This window comes from Tupaia chinensis, unplaced genomic scaffold, assembly GCF_000334495.1.
Source record: "Tupaia chinensis unplaced genomic scaffold, TupChi_1.0 Scaffold139952_1, whole genome shotgun sequence".
Classification (NCBI taxonomy): Eukaryota; Metazoa; Chordata; class Mammalia; order Scandentia; family Tupaiidae; genus Tupaia; species Tupaia belangeri.
This window is the reverse complement of record NW_006199830.1, coordinates 1,470,406-1,483,075: the sequence shown is the minus strand read 5'-3', so window position 1 is coordinate 1,483,075 and position 12,670 is coordinate 1,470,406. Positions and strand designations below refer to the sequence as shown.

At 35.7% G+C, this 12,670-nt stretch overlaps 1 protein-coding gene across 4 annotated transcripts in view; it reads left to right on the top strand.

Annotated features, from left to right (window-relative positions):
- Positions 1-12,670, top strand: part of KIAA1328 (KIAA1328 ortholog) — a 283,315-nt gene that overhangs the window by 96,150 nt on the left and 174,495 nt on the right. For 3 of the 4 annotated variants that reach the window (XM_027765941.1, XM_027765940.1, XM_027765939.1), the window contains one exon: positions 4,073-4,200. In XM_027765941.1, coding sequence (XP_027621742.1) covers positions 4,073-4,200 — 128 coding nt within the window. The remainder of the gene's footprint in view (positions 1-4,072; positions 4,201-12,670) is intronic. The other variant, XM_027765942.1, reaches the window with a different exon arrangement.

The following is a 12,670-nucleotide window of genomic DNA, read 5'->3' as shown; positions in this document are numbered from 1 at the left end:
GAGAGGAGAGAGAGAAAGAGGAGAGAGCACCATCCACGGGGTTTGGTCATGTTGTGATCCCCTTCCTGAAGTTCTCCATATGTCAGGTCCTTTGCACTTGTGTATATGCCTGGTGTGTTTCTGGCTGACTGGGATGTCATGTGAGGCCTGCTTCTCTTAAGCAGCTCATTACTGGTGTGTGCAGCTGGGCTTCTCTTAATTATTACATGGTGGTTAACAGACTCCAGTGTATTAAATTTATGTCATGGTTTGTCATATATATTTCTTTAGGTTTGATTTTCTACATCTAGAATGTTCCTTTCTGTCAGTTGGCCAAGATTAAAGTAAATATGTCCTCTCTTTCATTATTCTCCCCAAGTTAGGTTAGGAGCATTTTACTCACATTTTTCTAACATAAATTTTGTTTTTCTGGATGGAGGGTTAAATTCGCACTGTGCTATGGAGGATAGAGGGGGGACATTTGAAATTTAGTAAATCAAGAAACACATAAAAAATTGATGAGGATAGGACTACCTGTTTTTATATTCTACCAGATAGCATGTTTAAATTAATTTGCCTATAATTTGTCTCAAATGCTGACAGTTAACTTCTACGCTATATAATTGTGGCTGATTTTTTCCAGAGCAAAATTCATATTCTGTGACCAGGCTAATTGTTCACCTACTATAAACATTATTGCCTATGGTGACAACTAGAATAAAAAATTCTTTATATATATAAAATTCTTTATTTTTATAATTATAAAATAGCTGGCAAAGTCTCCTGGGACCACTACAAATCATTCTTGTCTTTTGGAGCTTAGTGACAAAAGGCATGGAAATGTAAAATCAGCCTAGCCATTGTAGATTGACCTGGAAACTCTATTAGCTTATTTTGCCCACTGTTCGTACTATTGTTATAGTTGTTTTTCGGATACCAAGTATTCTAAAGCTTGTTGAACAAGCTCTTCTAATTATTGTATTTTCTAACCTTAGTAACCTTTCTTTTCACTATGTACTAGCTCTTTCCAATAAGCTATCTCCAGCTCCTTTTTTGGTTAAAGTTTAATAATTAGAATAATGAAGCAATTGATTATTTATGCAGTCATGACTGACAAAAGTTATTAGATCCAGAATCTGCCCAGAAGCAATGATTAGGGTATGAAAATGTTAAGGAATACTAAAACCAGTTACCATTTTTGACATTTAGGAAAATATTGTTCTCACCCATAATCATGATGACCTGTTGTAAAAGTATTTATACAGAATAATCCCATTGCACAGTAATTCTTATGCCAGTGGCATACATAATTAAGTGTTAAGGGAGGGGATTTAGAAATATTTTGAAGGAACCAGGGACCTAGAGAGGAAATCACCACTTTGAGAATTAAGGAACAGACAGACTCTCCTTTGAATAGAATAGTCCTCTAGATATTTTATCTACAAAGATAGGTGACCTTTCTGATTTAATATTTTTATCTTGCAAGTTTTAGAAGCTAAAGGCGAGAGTACCTAGGTTATGTTACCATATTCGTTATACCAGACTGTAAAGAAAAGCTTAGGTTTATGGGCAGAAATTTATGAAGTATTAACTTACCTGATATGATGCAAGCCAAAACGAACAAAACTAAGTTATAATCCCTTTATGTTTAATGTAATTAGGAAATTTCTGTATAAATTAGCCAGTAATTATATTTTTAACAAAACAGTGTCATTACTTCTGTTATTCATTGTTTTTAGTGGCAGCTTTATTTTTTATTTTTCCTTTTTTTTGGAGAGGTTTTCGCTATAGGTCGCGTGCGCTCGCCAGACAGACAGAGAGACATAGAGACAGAAAACGAGAAATCACCCCCCGGGGGATGGTCACGCTGCAATCCCTTCTCCATTCTCCTCTCGGGATCTTGGGCACGCACGCACACGCGCCCGGCGTGAGTTTTAAGCCACCGGGTCCGGGACACGAACCGCGGTCGACTACGTGGGAGTCCAGCGACATAGCCATTATGCTAACTGCTGGTTCCCAGTGGCAGCTTTATTGAGATATAATTCACATACAATAAACTTCACTTTTTTTTTGGAGAGGTTTTTGCTATAGGGTGCATGCACTCACTAGAAAGAGAGACAGAAAGCGAGAAATCACCCCCCTGGGGGGGAGGGATGGCCACACCACAATCCCTTCTCCATTCTCCTCTTGGGATTTGGGGCATGCACACACATGCACCCGGTATGAGTTCAAGCCACTGGGTCCAGGACACGAACTGCGGTTGACTACCTGGGAGTCCAGCGACATAGCCATTACGTTATGTCATGACTGACGAAAGTTATTAGATCTGGTCCTAATAACTACTGGTCCCTAAACTTTACTCTTTTAAATATACATGTAAATGGTTGTGAGAGTGTTCCTAAAGGGAGTGCAAACAACAGGACTAATTCCAGAACATATTCATTATCATTCTCCCAAACCCAAACCCAAACCCAAACCCATTAGCAGTTGCTTCTCATTTTTAATTCCACACCCACTAGGAACCACTAACCTATTTTGTTTCTGTATGGACTTACCTATTCTGGAAATTTCATTTAAATTAATTATATAATATATTGCTTTTTATATAATATCTAGCTTTTTAAATTTAGTATAATAGTTTCAAGGTTCATCCATGCTATAGCATGCAGGAGTACTTTATTCCTTTTTAGGGCCAAAAAATATTGTATTGTGTATATATTTTGCATTTTGTTTGTCTTTTATCAGTTGGTGATAATTTAGGCTATCTTCATTTTTTCAGTACTATGATTAATGCTGATGTGAATATGCATGTATGATTTTTATGTAAACATAATATTTTCAATTATTTTGTGTCTATCCTAGGGATGGAATTGCTGGGTCAATACAGTACTATGTCTAAGTTTGTTAAATACTGCTAAATTATTTTTTAAAGGAACAGCATAATTCTACATTGCCATTAGCTGTATAAGAGGGTTTCTATTTGTTCATACTTCTGTCAACACTTGTTATTGTTTGTTTTTTTAATAATAGCCTTCCTAACAGATGCTGAGTGGTAGATCATTGTTTGGATTTGGATTTCCCTAATGGCTAATTTTTTTTAATTTTATTATTATTTTTTTTTTGGAGAGGTTTTTGCTATAGGGTGCGTGCACTCGCCAGACAGAGAGAGAGACAGAGAGACAGAGAGACAGAAAGCAAGAAATCACCCCCAAGAGGGGATGGCCACGCCACAATCCCTTCTCCTCTATTCTCCTCTGGGATCTTGGGCACGCATGCACATGCGCCCGGAATGAGTTTTAAGCCACCGGGTCCGGGACGCAAACCGCAGTCAACTACGTGGGAGTCCAGCGACATAGCCTAATGACTAATTTTGTTGAGTAAATTTCTTGTGTTTCTTGGCCATTTCTATGCTTTCTTTTGGGAAATGTCTATTCAAAGTCTTTGATCATTTTTAATTGGGTTAATAGTCTTTTATACTGTTGTATTGTATAAGGTCTCTATGTATTCTAGATACCAGTACTTTATCACATACATGACTTTAAAATACTTTATCTTATTCTGAGGACTTCTCAATTTTTTAATAGTATTCTTTGATGCAGAAAAGTTTTAAATTTTGAAGTCTAATTTATTTTTTTTTCCTTTGGTAGTTGGTGCTTTTAAGTGAGTATTACCTAATATTAAGTCACAAAGATATGTTTTTATGTTACTCAGAAGAGTTTTAATTTTTACATTAGATCAGTGATCCATTTTCAATTTTATATGGCTGTAAGGTAGGGGTTTCTCTACATTTTTATGCATTTTTAAAACTTATTCAAAATGAAGAATTTAGAGACAATTTCTCTTCAAATAGGATAACTATTGCTTTATGAATTACTGTTTTATGATTTTGGGAAGGACATGTATATTGTTTTTATGTGAAGACTTAATACTCTCCTGCTGTTTTACCAAATATTATTACATTTCTGTTTCTGTTTGTTTGTAATCTACCAAATATTATTACATTTCTGTTTCTGTTTGTAATCTTAAAGCAGTACTGTTGAATACAGTTTGAATCCATTTTTTAGTTTTTCTTTCCCTTAATTTGCAATCTTACCTCTTCAGCTGCAATATAGAGAATGCCAAGAACTTCTAAGCCTCTATCAAAAATATCTCTCAGAACAGCAGGAGAAGCTCACTATGTCTCTCTCAGAACTTGGTGCTGCCAGAATGCAGGAACAACAGGTAAGTATCTTTATTCTTAATTTTCTGTCTTTAATGAGTCTGCAAGATGTCAGAAGATTCATTTACTGTTTATGTTATCACACAGCATATAATAGTTTTGAATCATATAAATATAGCATGTGATTGAGTTGATATCCCTCACCTCCCTCTTTGCTTTTTCTCTTTTGTTTCTGGTGCCTAGAGTTTACTTGACTTGAAGCAGGCAGTGGGTCAGTAGGGAAACTCCTGGGTCATATAAAAGCGCAATAGGGATAGTAAAGAAAATGCAGTGCCCTGTTAATAAAGAAGATCAGATGAGCTCTTTGTTATTCACTGTCATTATGGGAATTACTAGTAAGACTTTTCTAACTCATGTTTACAATTTTTAAAATAATAAAAGTGACTTAGTGACTTATAAAGACTTTAACTGGAGAAAACTGGAATATTTTGCATATATTTATGTATACAAATATATATATTAATCACATATATATGAGAAGGCTTATATAGAAACATGTGTATAATCAAATGGGATGTATTGTATAATTGAATGTTTAGAAAATCTGTCAGCTGTGATGTGAAACAAGCTCTAAAGAAAGTTCTTGTAGCCAGCCCTCTATCCTAGTGGTTAAGTGGCTGACCACAGTTCAAATCCCAGCCTCAACCAGCTCAAGAACACACCAGAAATGTGTGTGTGTGTGTGTGCGTGTGTGTGTGTGCCCAAAATCCTGACAGGATGAAGAAATGGAGGATATGGGATTGTGAGCATCGGGAGTGATTTCTCTTTTTCTCTTTCTGTTCCTTTCTCTGGTGAATGCACATGTTCTCTAGCAATTTAGGAAGAAAGTTTTTGCCCTCTAGCAACTGATAGTTGATGTCTTTTCAAATTCATATGAGTTTAAATCTTCAAAGAGTTGAATGTAAGCCTTATGTGTTAAAATGTACGAAAAACTATGTAGTAGGGTTAAATTTATTCATATTAAATATCAAAATCTGGAAAATGTACTAAAGTGTGATACTCCCCTTTGATTAGTATCAGGTCACTTTATGGTGTTTTGCAGACCTTCTAAAGAACACCATTGCTGTTCAACCTAGAGACAATTGTTTTAGATGGGTTAAGAGTTTTTGGCTAAGAGAACACCAGTTTTTAACCTAAATCTCAAACATATGGAAGAGTAAAAATAATACTTTTGTTAGAATGTTGTATACTGAGACTTGTACCATATGCTGTTTTTGAAGTCATAGATTTTTAAGATAAATAGCCAAAGGAGGGCTATCAAGTAGTACGGAAGTTAAGGAGCCTAGATCCCATATGGCCAGATCTGTGCCTCACATCCTGACCTGGTAACTTGAAAAAACTCTGGGGGCATGTGTGTGCATGCCCAAATCCCAAAAGGAAACAGAGAGGAAAAGGGATTGTGGTATGACCATCCTCCTGGTGTGTGATTTCTCACTTTCTCTTGTTTTCTTTCGCTCTCTTTCTCTGTATCTCTCTGACAAGAGAGATAAATTTACCTTATAGCAAAATTTTTTTTATAAAAAGGAAAAATAGCCGAAGTTTAAATTGTTTGTATTGTAATGTAAAATATTTTCTTTAGTTCTGTTTCCTGAAAATCTGGGTTATGAAATGAGGCAGAAGTGGGTAGCAGCTAATTTTGCTTGTTTATAAGATTTTTCCCGGGAACCAGCAGTTAGCATAATGGCTATGTCGCTGGACTCCCACGTAGTCGACCGCGGTTCGTGTCCCGGACCCGGTGGCTTAAAACTCACGCTGGGCGCGTGTGCGTGCGTGCCCAAGATCCCGAGAGGAGAATGGAGGAGAAGGGATTGTGGCGTGACCATCCCCCCTGGGGGGTGATTTCTCGCTTTCTGTCTCTATGTCTCTCTCTGTCTGTCTGGCTAGCGCACGCGCCCTACAGTGAAAATCTCTTAAAAAAAAAAAAAAGATTTTTCCCTACCACTTTGTAAATAGGTCAGTGTTTTATTTTCTTTATTATTTTTTTTACATTCAATCACTGTGTGTCATTACAGCATGCCAAATGAATCTTCCCATCCTGAATACACTGTTCATTGGTTCAAATCAAAGATACTACCATGTATTTTATCAACAGGTCAGACAGTTTTTAAAGTGGCCCTTGTGCATTGCTCTTGGGCAGCCTAGAGAAAATAGTACCATGAAGATTAGATTTCTCACCTTTGCTTTTATATGTCTACTTCCTTTTTCCATATGGCATAGGTGTATGTACAGGGCACAAAACTGAAGCAACTCATTTGGCAAGGTCATGGAAGGGGAGGCAAGGGAATCTTTCACTTCCCATTTTAAGTCTTACAAACTTAAGGATAAAGACAAGAAGACCAATCCTTTTTGAACTACTGAAACTGGGGAAGGAGGGGAGAGTTAAAACTTTCTCAGGTGTTGGGGCCAGCAGTTAGCGTAATGGCTATGTTGCTGGACTCCCATGTAGTCAACCACGGTTCGTGTCCCGAACCGGTGGCTTAAAACTCACACCAGGAACGTGTGTGTGCGTGCCCAGGATCCCAAGAGGAGAATGGTGGAGAAGGGATTGCAGTGTGGCCATCCCCCCTGGAGGGTGATTTCTTGCTTTCTGTCTCTCTGTCTCTCTCTGTCTGTCTGGTGAGCGCATGCGCCTTATAGCAAAAACATCTTTAAAAAAAAAAAAAAAACCTCTCTCAGGTGTTAATGATTTACATTGGATCTAGTGATTTTATTAGAGGCTTCACTAGAGACCAATCATAATTAATACTGCCTTCTTGAAACTTAACCTCCAAGGACAAAACTAAAAACAATCACAAGGAAATGTTGTGATAATAAACCTTGACATATTAACTCTAATTTTATTTTATGCATTTTATCGTGTTTTTAATGTATAATATGTATCTTAATTCTTATTTAAAATTAAGTTAGTTTCAAGTTATTAGTACCACTTTGTTATAATAAACCCAGATGTTACTGGCAGTTCAGAAGCATCACTGTACTTCTATTTGACAAAGAAACCAAATTAAAGAAGGTATGATATTCTTTATACTACTAAGCTCCTCATAGAATAAAAGTCTGTAGATAAAACAAGAATAGGATTAATAGCTGAATTTTCATCAGAAACAGTGGAGAACAGCAACAGTGGGTTGGCACATTCAGAGTGCTGAAGGAGAAAAACCTGGCAATCAAGCAAAACTATTAAAATGAAGGTGACATAAAAACATTCTTAAATAAACAAAGACTGAAAGAATTAGTTGCAATAGGAGTCTGTTCAGATCAAAGGAAATGGTATGAGTCAATAACTTAAATCCATACAAAGAAATGTAAAGAACACCAATAAAGATAATTATGTGTTTTCCTTTTTTAAAAATGATTTCGAAGACACCAAAGTGAAACAATAATCATAAAATTGGATTGTTAAGCTTATAAGATATAAATATTCTATCTTTGTGCGTGTGGGTGTACATATTACAATTTACAAAAAAAAAAAAAAAAGCAGGGAGGGAAAGGAGCTATACTGGAGCAAATATGCTTCTAGAATTAAGTTGGTAGAGGGCTGGCAGGAGGCATGGTGCATTGGGGGCATTGGACTCCCACATGGCTGACTGCGGTTCAGGTCCCGGACCTGGCAACTTGCTTTCTCACTTTCTCTCTTTTTTGTCTCTCTCTCTCTGCCCCTCTCTGATCAAATTAAAAATAAATAAATAAATAAAGTTAAATAAAATAATTCTTTAAAAAATAATTAAGTTGGTGGAAAGAAAGAAAAACTATTCACCAATATATGATTCTGTATATTAAAAATGCTAAGGAATTCACTCATAAACACATACAAAACTGATAGACCTAGTAAAGGAGTTCAGCATTTAATTTCAGGATAAAAGATCAATATTCAAAGATCAAATTTATTTCTGTTTAACCATAAATAATTTAGACATGGATATATTTAACAAAAGTGTAAGCATTGTAATCTAAAAACTATAAAACATTGCTGAAAAAAATAAAAGAAGTTCTAAATAGAAATGATTTTCATGTTTATGAGCTGCAAGACTCAGTATTAAAATAGCAGTTCTTCTGGGACCAGCAGGTGGCATGGTGGTTAAGGTGCTGGACACCCACATGGCCAACTGTGATTTGAGTCCTGGATGTGGTGGCTTGCTTTCCCACTTTCCCTTTTTTTTCTCTCTCTGGTCAAATGAAAAGAAATGAAGGAATAAATAAAATTGTATAGATAATTTTTAAAAAATGGCAGTTCTTCCCAAAGCGATCTGTATATTTGTATACTAGCAGATTTTTTTAAAGTTTTCTCTTTTTGAAGAGGTGTTTTTTTTTTTTTTTTTTTACTATAGCGCGCGTGCGCTCGCCTGATAGACAGAGAGAGACAGAGAGACAGTAAGCGAGAAATCAACCCCCATGGTGGATGGCCACGCTGCAATCCCTTCTCCTCCATTCTCCTCTCGGGATCTTGGGCACACACGCACACATGCCCGGCATGAATTTTAAGCCACTGGGTCCGGGATGCGAACCGTGGTCAACTACATGGGAGTCGAGCAACATAGCCATTATGCTAACTGCTGGTCCCTAAAGTTTTTTTCTTATGGAAAATGATAAGTCAATCCTAAAACTTATATCGAAATCCAAAGGAATAAGGATAGCCAAAACAATTTTGAAAAAGATAAGTAAAATATAGGATTACTTTTTCCAACCTCAAATTTTACTCTAAAGTTATAATATAGTGGGTAGAATTTTAAGATAGCCCCATGACCTTTGACACCTGGAAAAATGTTTTACTCCAATGTCTATGTTATATTGTATAGAAAATCCCTGAAATAATGGTTCAGACTAACAAAATTCGACTTTATGATCTATTGGAAAATAATCCCTTCCTCAGTTAAGGATCCTAAGAATAGAAAAAAATCTTTAACTTGATTAAGAGCATCACAGAAAACCATTTAAGTAAGCATTCATTATTGTCTTTTTTAATTTTTTTAGAGAATTATTTATTTACTTAATTATATTTGTTATTATTATTTTTAAAATTTGACCAGACAGACAGAGAGAGGGAAAGTGAGAAAGCAAGTCGCCAGGTCTGGAACTCAACTGTGGTCAGCCATGTGGGAATCCAGTGTCCTTACCACCACACCACCTACCAGCCTCCTCATTATTGTCTTTTAATTGTCAAAGGGCACATGCACTTACCAGAGAAAGAGAGAGAGAGGGAGAAAGCTCTTCCCAATGGGGTATGGTCACACCATAATCTCTTCTCCTTCATTTCTTCATCCTATCAAGATTTTGGACAAGCATGCACACATGCCTGTCATGTTTTTCAAGCCATCAGGGCTGGGATTTGCACCATGCTTGAACACCTGGGATCTGGCTCCCGTAAGCCCTACAGAACTAGTACTAGTACCATTATTTTTTAATAGTAAAAGATCAGGAATGAGGCAAGGCTATTCTCTCTCATTTCTTTTATTCAACATTGTATTGAATGTTCCAGCTAGTGCAATAGAACATGAAAAAGAACTAAAAGGCATACAGATCCAAAAAGGGCTAAAATTATCTTCATTTACACATAGGATGCTCCAAGTGTAAATCCACATGTAGATTTTTTTATGTAATGTACAAAATAAGTGACTAGAAATTATGTGCATTTAGGAAGGTTACAAAGTATAAGATCGATTTACAAAAATAGTGTATCTTTATACTAGGGACAAAATTGGATATTGAAACTTTAAAAACTCTAAAAAATTTTTAACTTTCAAATACCATTTTTTTAATTTTTAGAATTTGGCCAGAGGGTACGTGTGCTTATCAGAGAGAAACGAAATGGGGGGAATAAAAAAGCAGTTCCCATGGGGAATAGTAACACTGTAATCCTTTCTTTTCCGTTCCTCCTTTCACGATTTTGGGCATGCTGACACGTGCACCCAGTGTGTTTCTCAAGCCACCAGGACTTGAATCATGTTGTTAATCATATGAGATCCAACTGCCTTTACCTTTTTGCCACAGGCTGGTCCTAAATACCATTTTATGATAGCATCAATATATAAGAAATACTAGGGGTCAGCAGGTGGCATGGTGATTAAAGCGCTGGGCTCCCACATGACTGACCATGATTTGAGTCCTTGACCTGGCAACTTGAGAATCACACTGGTCCTATGTGCCAGTGTGCCCAAAATCCCAGGAGAGAATGGAAGAGAAGGGATTATGGCATGGCCATTCGCCCTGAGGGGTAGTTTCTCACTTTTACTGTCTCTCTGGCTAGCATATGCTCTTACATCTGTTCTTTAAAATACTTTAAAGAACACCTAAATATATGAAAATGTGCATCATTTTATGGATCAGAAAAAACAATTTTGTTAATATATCAGTTTTCCCTAAAATGATCTATAGATTTAACAAAATGTCAGCTGAAATCTCTACAAGATTTTCTGTAGAGACTGACAGCTGATTCTTAAATTTATTGAAATGAATCAAACCAGACTTATTTTTAAAGTATAATGTGTAAGCAGTTTGATATTGTAAAGATAAGACAGATCAATGGAACAAAATACACCATGCAAAAATATAACTACTCAAATATAATGAATGGAACATAAGCTTAGATATAAACCTAAAGCTATAAAACTTCTAGGAAAAAAAATTTTAAATAAAACCTCTTTGACTTTGAGTTAAACAAGGGTTTCTTAGGATTAAAACCATGAATGTGATTAATAAAATAAAAATTTATAAACTTGACTTCATCAAAATTAGGAACTACTACTATTTCTGAGGAAGAGAATGAAAAGTAAAGTTACAAACAGGGAAAAGTTTTTTAATCCAAATATGTGGTAAACTTACCACAAATAAATGTATAAAAAATACTTTCAAAATTCAGTATTAAGGAAACAAATTAAGAGTCTAGCCCCCTACTTTAGACTTTTGCTATTGAGTTTCAAAGACTGTGAGTTGGGGAGAAACAAGAACATTAAGACAAATACTTTTTTTTCCTATTTACCTTGTTTATACTTTATGTACTATTAGTATTTGTAATTTTATCCCTACATACAATAAGGTAGTACTTTCTCTCTGGGTTCTATAGGTCTTACTGCTTATATTCAGAGTTCTACTTTTGAGACCTCTTAACATTAACGTACAGCTGTTAATGCTACCCTATAATCTACTCAAAGAAATTTCTGTTAACTCACTCACACTAGATTGACATTGGGTTTCTTCCAAATCATCCATGAAATGCCATGAATTTTGCACATGCTTATGGAATGAGCTAGTGGTAGTTAAGATTCAAATCCAGACTTTGTGATCTCAAGATCTGTGCTGTTTCTTATGTATTATCATCTACTTGGTTGAAATTAATTCAGGGTTCTGATATTTTTTTCTTCTTGTAATTCAGTTGTGTTTATTTTATAACTCCTTTAATTTCTCTGTTTTTCTATTTTCCCATATAGAAAATAAAACAAGAGTATAAGATAAGGAAGACCTATAAGGTTCTTTCCAATTCTGACTTTCTGTGATTTTCTTTCTTTTTTTAATTACCAGTGGGCTATGTGTTCACCAGAAAGAGACAGAGAAGAAGGGAGACAGCACCCCTAATGGAATGTGGTGACAGAATAGTCTCTTCTCCATTTCTCGATCCTGTTAGGATTTTGGTCATGCACACACACACATGTCTGGTCTCTCTTCTAAGATACAGTGGCCACAATTCAAACTACGTCCTTAATTATTACACTTGGGGGCCGGCCCTCTATAATTTTCTCATTGCTCAATTCTTTAGTTTTTCTGACTCTTGCCACATCTCTCATCACCAGTGAACTCACTTTATATCTCAAGTTTTGTTATCTGAAAACTATCTAATGAGTGGCATATGTTCCTCACAAGCCCTCAGACATATTTCCGAGTAAACCTTCCTTGTCGGGCTACAGTCTTATCGTCCCACCAATGGAATTGCCTCTCCTATTACTGAAAGCACTTCATGCTTAGAAATTGAAATTAATTTCTATGACTGTAATCTTGCACATACCTAGCTGAAAAACTCATTTCTAGGTATTCCTATGCAGCAGTAATTATCTTCTTGTTTCTTTATTTCGTGAGATTTCAAGGATAGTTTTTAAATGACAAGTGTAACCTTTTCTGCAGCCTTAAATTAGCTGTTGGAAAAACACATTCTTTAGAATATTTGAGCACTGATTTTGTTGGATAGTGAATAGGAGGATGCAAGCCAACATGGCATAATAGTTTTCTGTTCTTAAGAGGAAAAATAGACAAATATAAAGTTTCTGAGTGATAAGAGAAGCTATAACCATATCAATATATTGACCTGTAGTCTTGATTTATCTATGTTCAACTAATGCTGCCATGTAATGTCATTCTTTTACAGTTATTTTAACCCCATTTTTTCTGTACATCATGATTTCTCAGAAATTTATTTGTATAGAAACTTAACTCATTAACCATATGTTTTCCTTTAAATAGGAACTAATATTCAACACATTTCCATTT